This window comes from Heterocephalus glaber, unplaced genomic scaffold (genome assembly GCF_053883595.1).
Source record: "Heterocephalus glaber isolate CG9 unplaced genomic scaffold, H.glaber_assembly_v1.0 deba00001687, whole genome shotgun sequence".
Classification (NCBI taxonomy): Eukaryota; Metazoa; Chordata; class Mammalia; order Rodentia; family Bathyergidae; genus Heterocephalus; species Heterocephalus glaber.
In genome coordinates this window covers 15,923,392-15,936,387 of record NW_028258412.1, presented here as the reverse complement: position 1 = coordinate 15,936,387, position 12,996 = coordinate 15,923,392, and the positions used below count along the sequence as shown (strand labels likewise).

Sequence of the window (12,996 nt, the reverse complement as noted above, 5' to 3'; positions counted from 1 at the left end):
CAAGCCATTTCAACAACATCTCAAAGATCAGGGAGGTGGCTTTTTTCCCCCTTGCCCTGTCTGAACTTGTGTCATTGCTGTGACATCCTTCAGTGTACCCACTTCTCTTCCCCCTCCTGATATGGGGACTTTATGGTTAAGATTAAGATGTATCCATAAGCTCTCATGTGACCCTAGGTAGGGCTTTTGGAAGGTGACTGGATTACAGGAACTGACTTGCTATTAGGAGGTAGGGTCAGGGGCATGGCCTGGAAGGGTCCCTCACCCCTCCCTTCACTTTCTACTTCCTGTCTTCCATGCCTGGAGCAGCTCTTCTCTGTGATGCCCCTCTGCCATGCTGTCCTACCTTGGAGCCAGCCAACTACAGACTGAAACATCTACAAACTGTGTGCCCAAATAAACATTTTCCCCTTTAAGTTGTAGGAGTCGAACATTGTGTCTCAGCGACAATGTAAGTAACTAAGTAGGGACCTGTGGTTTCCCCTGCTATCCATCCCTGGTTGTTTGAGCCTTGCTTATCCTACTGTCTGTGTGGCCCTTGTGGACATCTATGGGGACCTAGCTGCCCATATGGGACACTCCCCCTCCAAGGACAGAGCTGGTATCTATGACAGTGATCTCTATTCTGTAGGTCCCTGCTTTGCAAAAACCAGAGACGCCTGGTTTCTGCCTGTTGTCCTAGCGTGATTAACAGTGTCTTCCTTGTGCTGTCAAAGTGTCATGGGGTTAAATGATGATTTTTCTGGCAATCCTATTATAAGGTCCCTTATCACGGGCCTCTATGGCCCTGGTCATGAGGATGAGTTTTCATTTCTGTTATGTTACAGTTTGAGAGTCTGATCCCTGACATGACAAGTCACAGAGGACACGAGTCATCCCAATACTAGAGTCAGAAGCAACAGGTCATAGCCCGCCTTTCCCCAACACCTATTCATCTGTCACCAAATGGTCCCCACCCAGACCCAGGAGACAGGGGGGCAAGTGGGCAGCAAGCAGGTTCTGCTGGGGGCAGACTCCCCCTGCAGGTGGTTCCTGGTAGCTCCCTCTCCTGACCCTCTGCTCCGAAGCCCTGGAAGACTTCTGCTCCGGCTGGGCTTGGGCTGCCAGGCCACCCAGTGCTACCTGGAAGCTGAAGAGGACGGCAATGTTGATCTCCACCAGCGCCTGGTCCTTCCACAGTGAGGACGTCTTCCTCATGTCCAAGTTCATCTTCTTGGCTACTTCCTGCAAGGGGGAAGGAAACACAGACTCACAGGCTGCACACTACAGAGGGACAGAGCTGGGTCATTCTGGATTTCTCAACGACCTCATCAACTCATTCATAGGCCGATCAAATCCCTACTTTGCTCAAAAGAATTTTTAAAAATTGAGACCCTATAAGCAGCAGGAAACTAGAAACTTGGCTACTGACTCTTTAATTATTAAATGTACTTTTTAATGGAAGAGGGAGACAGTTAAATTGTGAGAAATGCTAATGCCTAGGAATGAAGGAAGAGATGGAAATGGGAGGAAGAGGGATGGGGAACTGGTTTGATTTATCAAGGGCTGCCAGGGCATGGTCCCTGTGGAGAGGAGACACAAGGTGAGAGGCCTAAGTGATGAGAAGAAGCAAGACATTTGCAGATGTGGGGAGGGGATACTGGAGGCAACGAGAACAGCAAGTGCAAAGGCCCTGGGGTGGATCTGGCTTGAGCCATTTAAGAAACAGAAAGAAGGTCAGTGTGCTTGGGGGGTGGTGAGCAAGAGGGTGTTGGTGGGACAGAGAGGGACTGGATGATGTAGGACCCTGAAGGGTATGTCAGGGAGTCAGGATCTTATTATATATTTATTACACAGGGTCCTTGAAGGGTTTTAAGCAGAGTTAGGTCTGGGGTGACATCACTTGCTTCCCAGTAGGAAAAGCTCCCCTGGTTTGTTCTACTCCCCACCTCCAGTGGTCATTACTTAGACTCTAGACCAGCGATGGCGAATCTTTCAGAGCTTTCAATTGATACAAACAGCCCTCTGCAGCATGCATGCTGTAGGTTCGCCACCACTGCTCTAGATCGTGGGCTTTGATTTCACAGGGACACCTTCTGGACTCCACCTGACAACTGGGGAAACTGAGACCCAGAGGGTGTCTGAATCTGTCCCAGGTCCAGAGAGCCTATGGGCCTTAGTAGTGAAGTCCAGGGGATGCCTGCTATCCAAGATCCGAGCGCCACCTCCTTCCCAGCTGACACCTCTGGCAAAACAATTCGAACAGGAACAACTCTTGAGATGCAGGCTCTCCAGATGTCAGGAGTAGAAAGACCCAGTATCAGTTTCCTTCATTAAAGCTTGGCTTTTCTCTTCCTCTGGCAATGCCAGTCAATGGGGGGACCCAGGTCTCCTTACAGGGCTGGAGTGCAACGATTTCTCAGGTTTGGGAAAACTGCTTCCAGCTCCAGCTGTCACTGTTTGTATACAATGGCAGCTGGGCTCGGAGGGCTGGGAGAATCTCACTGAGGTTAGCCGGTGACTTTGCAAGGGAAATGTATGCAGAGCTCAGAGAGCAGACAGCTTAATTCACTCTTTGAGGCTGAGGCTTTGGGACCTGACCTGATCAGTGATGCATTTGCGGGAAGAAACTCGGCTGCTGCTTCGCATCAATTCATACAAAGCCCGAGCGAGTGTGTGAAAGAGGAAAGTGTTTGTAGCCAGCCTTGCAGTGATTGCTATTTTATAGCATTAGTTTGATTACAAAGAGAAAAATTGGTTGCAGAAAAAATATATAAATAGAAAATAAATCCCCCAGGGCAACTTGAGTCCCATCTATGGCAACGGCTCAAAATATCTTTCCTTTTCCAGCCGGAAGTTAGTATGGCTTGGCAGCTGCACAGCAGAATCTACCACGGAGCTTCGAAAATTGCTGGTGCTTAGACCCCAACCCACCAATACCATCCGATCCTGGGGATCCTAAAGCTTCTGAGGTAGCCCCAAGGTTTGGCAAGGCCAAGGAGCCCTGGTATCTGTTTTCCAGGGTGGCACTGGTGCATTTTAATAACATAAACTTAATGCTTGGCCCTGAGTTCTAATCTATCTTATTTACTGTGAAACACAGGTCTGGCACTTCACCTCTCTGTTTCTCTGTGTCCTCTTTTGAAACAAAGCCAATAGCGACAGACTTTGCTGTGGACATTTACTGGCAGAAACAGCAATCCTAAACACGGCTTGGTGGTGTGCTTTTGCAATCTCAGGACTTGGGAAGCTGAGGCAGGAGGACTTCGAATTCAAGGTCAGCCTGGGCTACAAAGTGAGACTGTCTCAAAAACCCCAAAACGCAAATCAAACCAAAATACAGCTATTTTGATGCTTTCACCAAAGCCACGCTTCGGAAAGCTCTGTCCTGGGACTCTAGTAGATAAGAATGGGCAGACAAAGAGAAAATTGGACTCTCCACAGAGAAATGCCACATGATCTTGAGTTCTGACACTTGATCCCTCCAAAAGGCCTCAGTTTCTTCATCTTTAAAGTGGGATTATTGTACCTCAAAGTTATGGCAAGGATTAAAAAGGAATGTAACACAGTGGGTTCTGAATGACTGAGAAACAATAACTTGGGTGAATCTCACAGATGTTATCTTGAATGAAAGAGACCAAAACAAACAAACAAAAACATGCTGCACTGACATTATTGACAGCCAGCCCTCCCTATTCTTGGGCTACACATCCACAGATTCAAACTACCTTGGATGGAAAATATTTGGAAAAAAAAGCTACATCTGTACTGACCATGTACAGACATTTCTTGCTGTCATTATTCCCTAAACCATATAGTATGACAACTAAGTACATAGCATTTACCTTGTATTTGATTTAAGGTATATGGGAGAAAAAATAATAAAGTATACTGGAGAATGTGCTTTGGTTATATGCAAATATGATGCTTTTTTATATAAAGGGCTTGGGCATCTGTGGATTATTTTACTTTATTTTTGCAGTACTGAGGATTGAACTGGGGCGGGGGGTGGGGTGGGGGAGCTTTGCACGTATCTCCAGCCCTTCTTAAATTTTAAATTTTGAGACAAGGTCTTGCTAAATTGAGAAATTGCCCAGGCTAGGCTCAAACTTGTGATCCTTCTGCCTCAGCCTACCTGCGTGCCTTCATCTAGGGGTCTGCATATCTGTGGAGGTCCTGGAATGACCAGCTACAGACACGGGGGATGCAAAGTATTTAAACAGCGCCAAAGTACTGGCACTCGGTATGTCCTGTGGGTGGTGCTCACCATTGTTCTCATTGCATAAATTCTGCTCCAACCCTTCTGGTTTCCAAACCCCAAAGCTCAGCTGTGAGCCAGTGTGCTCTGCCTTAAGCTCATCTCTTTGGGGACCAGGGAGGGCCTCACCTCCAGGATGTTGTAGCGAGAGCTGTCACAGTAGTCTCGGACGCCGATCTCGGTGCCCATGTACCAGCCGCTGAAGGGACAGGCGCTGAACTCCAGGCCGCCGACCTCCAGCAGCATGTTGGACACAGCAGGGAGGCCGTACCACTTCAGGCCCAGGTCCTTGAACCAGTCAAACCTGGGGAGAGTGGCGCAGCCCAGCTCAGCATGGACAGGTGCCTCCTGGGTGCACCAATGGGTGGGATGTCCTTCCTCTGGGGTTGCTGATATGGGGGACTGAACGGGCCTATGTCTGGATCTGATTTTGTGGAATGCTGGGGCCCAAGAACATGCATTTTAAACACAAGTTTCCCAGATGATTCAGGTGGACATCCAGGCCTTGCAACTACTGTCTTGAGCTGCTAGTGGTCTACCAAACCTATCCTGAGAGCGAGCACACATTGCTCCTCTCTACCCCAGGGCCTTTGTACAAGCAGTTCCTATTCCTGGGGTCTTTTCTCTTCCCTGTGTTTACATCTCTTACCTAACTCAGCTAAAATGCTGCTCACTCTGGGAAAACCTCCCCAATGTGCAATTGGGGCCAGGTGACTTCCTGCTCCTAAGCAGCAGGAAATTTCCTTTGCAGCACTTTATTGGGATTAATTATTGAGTCATTATATAGTACGTGTAAGAGCCGCTTCTTTTGGAGACAGGAAAACCACATAGTCGAGGACGAAGTCAGCCTTGAAAGTCAGCACAGTGCCTGCCTGGAGTGGAGACAATAAACTGTTGATTGAGCCAACTAATGAATGAATGAAGGCCAAGTGTCAGCAAGGAGACTGGCTGTGTTCCTAGATACTGGGCAGCTTTGGGAACCTCAAGACACTCGCTTCCGGTCCAGGGCCGGGAGGAGGTTGAGGCATGTGGAACTCTAGTCTTTGTGCAAAATTTAACTGATAACCAACAGACTCAATAATCAACATCAAAACTACTATTTATTTATGGAACACTTTGAATTAAGACAATTTTTTTTAAAAAAACAAACAAACCAGAAATTAATGCCATCAGAATACATGTGACAAACAAAATACCAAAGCTCTAGACAGACAGGGCCCTGCCTGGTGATTTACTTTGAGCTTCTCATGCTGGATTCTGTAGTTATTTAAAATGTTGCTATATAGCTCACCACAGACTTTGTTTTTTGGTACCGGGGATCAAACTCAGGTCCTTGCGCTTGCGCAGCAGGCGGCGAAACCACTGAGCTAAATCCCTGGCCCCTCACCATAAACTTTTAAAAATTAACTTTGATTTTTAAAAAATGCCTTGCGTTCAGACATTATTGATCCTATTGAGTTTTCAGCAACTCTTTCGGTCAGTCCCAGAGTCTAGCGCCCGGCTACAGCTAACGCTGCCTGTGCTGCTGGCCTCGGCCTTCCCAGATCCTTCCCGGAGTCAGATTCCCTTTGGAGCTGCGTCCCCGGGCCAGCAGGGTTTTGAGTGGATTTCTCTAATGCACGTTTGTGCTGCAGCAAGACAGCAGGAGGCTCTGACCTGCCAGTCCTGAGGGCTGGGCAGAGCCCCGTCACGGGTGACTGCTCTCAGAGGTGAGGAGGGGAGAATCTGATCCAGACAGAGGGCGCTGCTGGGTGCCAAGGAGAAGGGGCCCACCCTGCCCGGCCAGCAGCAAGGACAGGAACCGAGACTTCTTTGGAGCCTGGGCAGAGGGCGCCCTGGGCGGGCCCTGTCCCCCGCCCGAGTCCCGCTTACTTGGGGTGCCTGATGGGCACTTCCAGCACCAGCTCGGGCGGGATCTGGAAGAGCTCGGGGTCATTCCCATTGGCCTGGAGCAGGAGCGGCAGGACATCGAAGCGGCACCTCGGAGGTTTCCAGCCCTGCTGGATGCATATCTGCAAAGACACCGCCAGGGGGCGTCACCGCCCGGGAACCCCGAAAGCGACAACATTTTTGGTTGTTGTTTTTTTTTTTTTTTTGGTACCGGGGACCGAACTCGGGTTCTCACGCTTGCAAGGCAGGTAGCAGAACCACTGAGCTAAATCCCCGGCCCGAAAGCGACAACTTGATGGCATGTGGGGCCCTCAGAGGCCGGGAGGACCCAGGCTGGGTGGGTCTGACTAATCCTCTGTCCGAAGGCGACGCAAGAGACTTTAAGATGTCCGACTTTGATGAAAGCCACCGTGGAAAATGCCTGTGGCAGGGCGGGTGCCCCATAGAATACAGTAGTAAGAGCCACACAAGTAAGTAGAAATTCCTGGTGGCTCCATTAAGAAAAAACCAAGGGATTAAAATAATTTTACTAACATATTTCTTTTTTGTTGTTTGTTTCAAGACAAGGCCTTGACGGGCCGGGGATTTAGCTTAGTGGTTCTGCCACCTGCCTCGAAAGCGCAAGGACCCGAGTTCGATCCCCGGTACCAAAAAAAAAAAAGAAAAAAAAAAGACAAGGCCTTGCTATGTAGTCCAGGCTGGTCTTAAACTCATGACCTTCCTGACCTAGCCTCCAGAGTGCTGGGATTACAGCTGTGTACCACCACACCTGGCTATTTATTTTGAATAATGAATTTTAAATTCAACATATACTTTATGTGAACATTTATTTATCACTAATATATTAAAGTATTACTATAAGAACCAAGATGCATTATATAAAGGTACAATTCCCAATGAGAAATGTAATTGTGTTGTATACCTACAATGTACCAATAAAAGAATTTAATACCAAAAAAAAGTGTTACTATCAACATATTTTAATCATGTATTAGACAATTAAATATTTAACATTTATTTATCTAATATATATCAAATAGGTATAGTATATAACATTTTGAAAAACACTAAATATTAGTATTAATTCATTAATGCTATATATTATTAATATGAATATATTCAAATAATATAGTTAACGTTAAACTAATGTTTTAATTCATTAATCCAGTAAGCTTATTAATTTATTGATATATTAATCTACTACACCCACATTATCGTTTCAACATGTAATCAACACGAGAATTAGCCATGAGCTATTTTCCACCGTTTTTCTGTTCTTAGTTTTGGTGATCTGGTGTGTATTTTCACTGGAATTTGAACTAAGTTTTTGGTTTTGGTACTGGATTGAACTCAAGGCCTTCGCCCTGAGCTACATCCCCTGCTCTTTTTGTTTTCTTTTCTTTTTATTTTGAGACAGGCTCTCTCATTAAGTTGCTACTTTGCCAAGGCTGGGCTCAAACTTGCAACCCTCCTGCCTCAGCCTCACCGAGTGCTGAAGCAGCTACATTTGAATTTCTCAAGAGGCACAGGCGGCCAGGGGCTGCCCTTTGGACAGCACAAGACTAGAGGGTTTCTGGGGTATAATTATGCGGCAAGGGTCAGGATGATTCTGCATGCCATGCTAGTGTTCTGGCTCCTGGCCCCAGGAGAACAGGTCCTGGTCAGCGAAGGTTCTGGTGCCAGAACGAAGGAGACTGTGGTTATGTTCTGCTAACCCTGAGCAAGGTCAGCCAAGTACACTGTTAGTGCTCAGCCAAGTGGGGCAGAGAGTTTGGCTGGGCCTTAAACTGCACAGGTGCAATCCTGGTCGCCCTGGTTACAGCCCCCTCTGGATAATCACATTTCCATAAGAAAAGCTTGGAAGTTGGCAGGCAGTGAGGAGGGGCGGGGGTCCCCAGGCTTGGGAGCTGGGTCTGGTCTGGAGGAGGCACAGGGTGGGTTGGAGGGGGTTTGTGGAAAGGACCAGGAGCAGCTTGGCTGGGTAACAGAGGAGAGGTGGTGCCAGGTGTGGGGTCTGCCTGTGTGTCCCCTCGGACACAGTCCCATGTCTCACCTGTAGTCTCTGTTGGTGTAAGGAACGGGCAGGAAGATAGTGGTGTGTACTCTGCTAGTAGCTTTTAGGAATGGACACAGCTACCAGCAATGTTGGTGTGTGGTGTCAGGGGGAATCAAGCCACCAAAATTGTTGCATGAACTTAGGAATGAATGATAGGAGTTGGACATAGCACCTAGTTGAGGAAAGGTGGACTACAGGCCTGGTTTCATCTGTCACCTCCTGGTGGGAGGCAGGAAATTTGTCCCGTGGTTCTAGCTTTTCCTTTACTCACTTAATGAATAGCTTTGTATAACTCACCTGGCTTTGGTGAGAACCAGTGTACTCAACTATGAAATGGGGGGAGAAAAAGAAAAAGAAAGAAAAAAAGAAATGGGATAACAGCTTCCATCGGGAGGGTTGGGAGAGGTCACAGCAGGAAAATGACCAAATGCTCAGAGATAGAAGAACCAGAAGACAGTGGGGGGTTGGACAGCCCAGAGGAGGTACAGGTGTGGAGAAGGGGCCTGCTCCCAGCCAGCTGCTCTCCCCGGGAGGGTAATGGCAAGTGAGAAGCGGTCTGTGGATAAAGAGCTTGGGGATGTGAGAGCCCGGGTGGGGGGCACATGCAAGCTCGCACCTCTGTGAATGCCACATTTGCGGGGTCCCCCAGGATGGAGCCGTCAGGCTGCTTGTAGCCGGCGTAACGGATGAGCTGGGAGTTCCAGACTCGGAAGTCGTGCTTGCCGTCCATCCTCTGGGGAAATATGGTGATGGCTGACCTGCAGGGGACACACGGGACACCTGTATCAAGCGTGGTCTTGCACTCTGGGGATACACAGGAAAAGGTGCTGCCGGGTCAGCAGCTGCTAGGGGCTCCGGCCGGAGCACATCTGTGCCACCGTCCCCAGGGCCGAGTGAGCAGCTGTGAGAGGGAGGGTCCTCAGCCGCTCCTCCACTGGGACCCTGGGTCTGTGCAAGGCTGGAGGTGGGGCGGAGCCAGCCCGCTGGAGGGAGGAGGAGGCTCCCTGGGCCAGGGACTTTATGACAATACTGGCACAAGCCAGCCTTCCAGCGAGTGCTTTAGCAGCCAGTGGTCTCCAGGGATCCGTCAGAGCCTGTCCTCCACCTTGCTTGACTTTTGAGACAGGGTCTCAATGATGCAGTTCAGGTGACCTCGAACCCATGGCACTACGCCTGCCTCAGCCTCTGAAGTGCTGGGATTACCGGTGTGCATCACCATGCCCAGGCATGGGTCCTGTTAACAGCACACTATGGGTTCCCAGCTCCAGTCTTCCTCCTATGACCAGCATTCACCTGACACCCTGAATAGAGCCTCTAGACTTAACCCACCTCACCTGCTCTTAGGTAACCTCCAACCACCTTTTCCCAGCCTCAGTGCCCAACTGTCCCCAAACCCTATCCTCAGGGAGCCAGAGACCTACTCTCCTGCCTCCACATGTGGCTACCTTTCTTTTTCTTTTGGTACCGGGGATCTAACTTGGGGTTCTTGTGCTTGTGCAGCAGGCGGCAAAACCACTGAGCTAAATCCCCGGCCCCCTACCTTTCAAATAGACTCTTTCTCTTTTGCAAAACTCAGTTTGGTGATTAGCATACTCCACGGTGGGCAAAATGGGCCTGGCTCAATAACATTCTCACCCAATTCCCCTCCCCTTGTACCACACCAAAGTTTACAGACTTCTGATGAAAAAGAAATCAGCTTGCATTCACACACACATTTGTTTAAGAGAAAATTGTAGGTTGGCAGCCGCTGGCTTCACCTGCCTACATAAGGAATCGTGGATACTGATTCTACAATTAAAGGGTTTGAAGCTGTGGTTGCTGGTCTCTTTCTCTCCTCCCTCTCTAATAATTTTATTACTGCATGTTAATATTTCATGATGATGGGCTTTATTTGGGGAGGTTGGTACATGGATTTAACATACGTTAATCCATTTCAATCCCATTACCCTTCTTTCTTCACCTTCTCTTGATGGAACCCTTCCCCATCTCCAGAAGTCTGCCTCCTAGTTTTCTATCCTCTCTCTTTTATTTTAGCTGTCTATTAATTTGTGTATTTTAAGGCAATACACCACATGGATAACATCAAAGATAAAAATCACATGAATATCCTACTAGATGCTGACAAAGCCTTTGACAAAATCCAACAGCCCTTCATGATAAAGACCCTACTGAACATAGGTGTAGAAGGCCCTGACCTTAAAATGATAAAAGTCGAATATGACAAGCTCACAGCCAATGTCATACTGAATGGGGAAAACCTGAAAGAATTCCCTCTAAAATCTGGAACCAGACAAAGGCATCCACGGTCACCACTCCTGTTCAGTGTGGTTCTTAGAAGTGTAGCCTCATCAACAGGCAAGGGAAAGAATTAAAAGGGATACAAACAGGAAAAGAAGTCAAATTATCCCTATTTGCAGATGATGTGATGTGATATAAGGGAGAGCACCGAGTGTTAGGAGAGTGTGAACAATAGCACCAAACTTTTCCGTTCTCCTTGGCATAGTGTAAAGATCGAGAAGAGAAAAAAAGAAAGGAGAGTAACTTTTCACTATGTGCTGCAGGGTCACCTGTTTCACGCCGGGGGCTCCTGCCACCTGGAGTCATCTGTCCCATTAGGGACTGAATCCCAGGGTCTGGGAAGCTCCATCTTGGTTTCTTATCTTAGCACATCTTAAATTCAACTCATAGCCATGGATCTTCTGCCACATGCATTCCTGCAGGAATCCCTTGCTGTTCCCTGCCTGGAATCCTTATCTGTTGTCAAATACCACATTCGATTTAAATTCCCTTTCTGCATACAGCATCCCCTGTCTCACTGAGTTCACAGAGCTGTCTTTCTGAATGCAGTTTTTAGATCTTACCCTTTATACAAGAGAATGCAGTGTTTAATCCTGCAGGGCTGGGGTGTCACATTTGGAGGTGAGTTTAGGGCCAGGACTTAAGGTGAACATCACAATGTCAAAAGTGTGCTTAAAAATCTCTTGGTTATTTGGATGTGGTGGTGCATGCCTGTAATCCCAGCACTCGAGGGGGCTGAGGCAGGAGAGTTGCCATAGTGAGTTCAAGGCCAGCCTGAACTATACAGCAAGAACCTGTCTCAAAAAACCGAAATAAAATAGAATAAAATAAAATGAAATTTAGCAGGGAGGATTGTGAATTTGAGTCCAGCCTGGGCAATTTTGTGTTTTAGCAAGACCCTATCTCCAAATAAAAATAAATAAATGAAAATAAAAAAGAGCTGCGAATGAGCTGAGTATGAAAGCACTGGGTTCAATCCCCAGTGTTGCAAAAAAAAAAAAAAAATCTCTTAGCAAAAGGCTCAGCACCATATTGAAGGTAAACACAGAATGAGTCAAATGGTTTGTTTCCTGGCATTAAGACATATTGCTGTGTCTTTTGTTGAACACCAGATAAAGCTTGTTTGTGTAATACACACATAGATTTTTAAAAGTATGTTTAGAAATACCAGAATCACAAAAGTGAGTGGGCTGGGAGGCTTATGCCATGAGTGGGGATGGAGGCCAATGGAAGACACTGAATGTACCTATGCCTCGCACCTCCTTACTCCTCCATGCACAATCTCACTGGAGGGCAGGTTGAATGCGTTATGCTATTTAAATTATGTAGTCCTCTTCTCTTTGACCATCCTCCCTCTCTTATGTAGAAACTATTTCTACACCTGGTAAACATTCTTTATGCCTCTCATCATTTTCAGATATGAGGTTTAAACTTGAAAACAATCAGCTGAATATTTTTGTTACAGATCTCATGGAAATTCCCTACTAGATATTTGAAAGGAGGGGAGAGGCACTGCCAGCTCTGGAGTGACTCCCTCCTATCATCTGTCACAGCATGGTTTGAAAACCACCAGGATAGTCCATAGGCTCTGCCATGGCTAAAATCTGAAGCATGCCCCAAAGACTCACGCAGTGAGGGCTCGATCCCCATGCAGCCATGTTCAGAGGTGGGGCCCACAGAGGTGACTGGATCACAAGGCTGCTCACTTCACCAATGGGCTAATACACCCATGAGCTCATAGCTGAGTGGGCTGTTAGGAGGTGGGGTCCCTCTGCAGGAAATGGATGAAATGGACCATGGGGTTGTGACCTGGAGGACTAAGCTGTATCTGGTCCCTGTCCTTTCCTCTCTGGCTCTTCTCTCACTCTCTGACTCCTGGCTGCCATGAGGTGAGCAGCTTTCCTCTACCACACCCTTCTGCCATGCTATTTCTGCCTTGGATCGAGCTGACCATTGACTGAAACCTCTGAAACCATGAGCCAAAATAAACCTCTTTCCTTTAAATTTATTTTTCTCAGGCATCTAGTTACAGTGATGGAAAAGATCTCCTTGAGGGTTTGCTTTGACAAGACTCTCCAAGAGTGGTCGGGTATGGGGATATTTCAGCTAAGAGTGCTTGGGAAAGAGACTTAACCATGGATTTCTCACATAGGCTGTTCCCTCCTGGTGGATCAGACAACTGGCAAACACCATCCAAAAAAACCCATGCTTAACGTGAACAAGCTGCTTGTAGATGAGCTCAGAGTAGTAGCGTGGGGAGGTTATGGGACTGTCTCTGAAGTGGCCCTGTGTGTTCAGAAGATGGGGCTGGGCCTCTGTGGCTGAGAACAGACACTGGAGCAGCAAAGAGCAGGCAAGGCTGACAAGTGTAGCCAGCTGTCTGAGGCGTCCCAGCTGTTCCTGCAAGGCCAGGCAGCCGCAGCCCATACCATGCCTCTCTGTACTATATCCTCAACTCCTTGTAATTTTTAATTTTGAGACAGGGCCTTATTAAGCCACTGAGTTGCCCAGGCTG

At 47.7% G+C, this 12,996-nt stretch overlaps 1 protein-coding gene across 4 annotated transcripts in view; it reads right to left on the bottom strand.

Moving 5' to 3' along the window:
* Nos1 (nitric oxide synthase 1) overlaps positions 1 to 12,996 on the bottom strand; it is a 177,350-nt gene that overhangs the window by 44,243 nt on the left and 120,111 nt on the right. For all 4 annotated transcript variants that reach the window (XM_087198430.1, XM_087198431.1, XM_004843704.4 and 1 more), the window contains exons 8-11: positions 8,800 to 8,941; positions 6,110 to 6,249; positions 4,367 to 4,541; positions 1,123 to 1,224 (exon numbers count right to left, since the gene is read on the bottom strand). In XM_087198430.1, the coding sequence (XP_087054556.1) occupies positions 1,123 to 1,224; positions 4,367 to 4,541; positions 6,110 to 6,249; positions 8,800 to 8,941 (559 nt within the window). The remainder of the gene's footprint in view (positions 1 to 1,122; positions 1,225 to 4,366; positions 4,542 to 6,109; positions 6,250 to 8,799; positions 8,942 to 12,996) is intronic.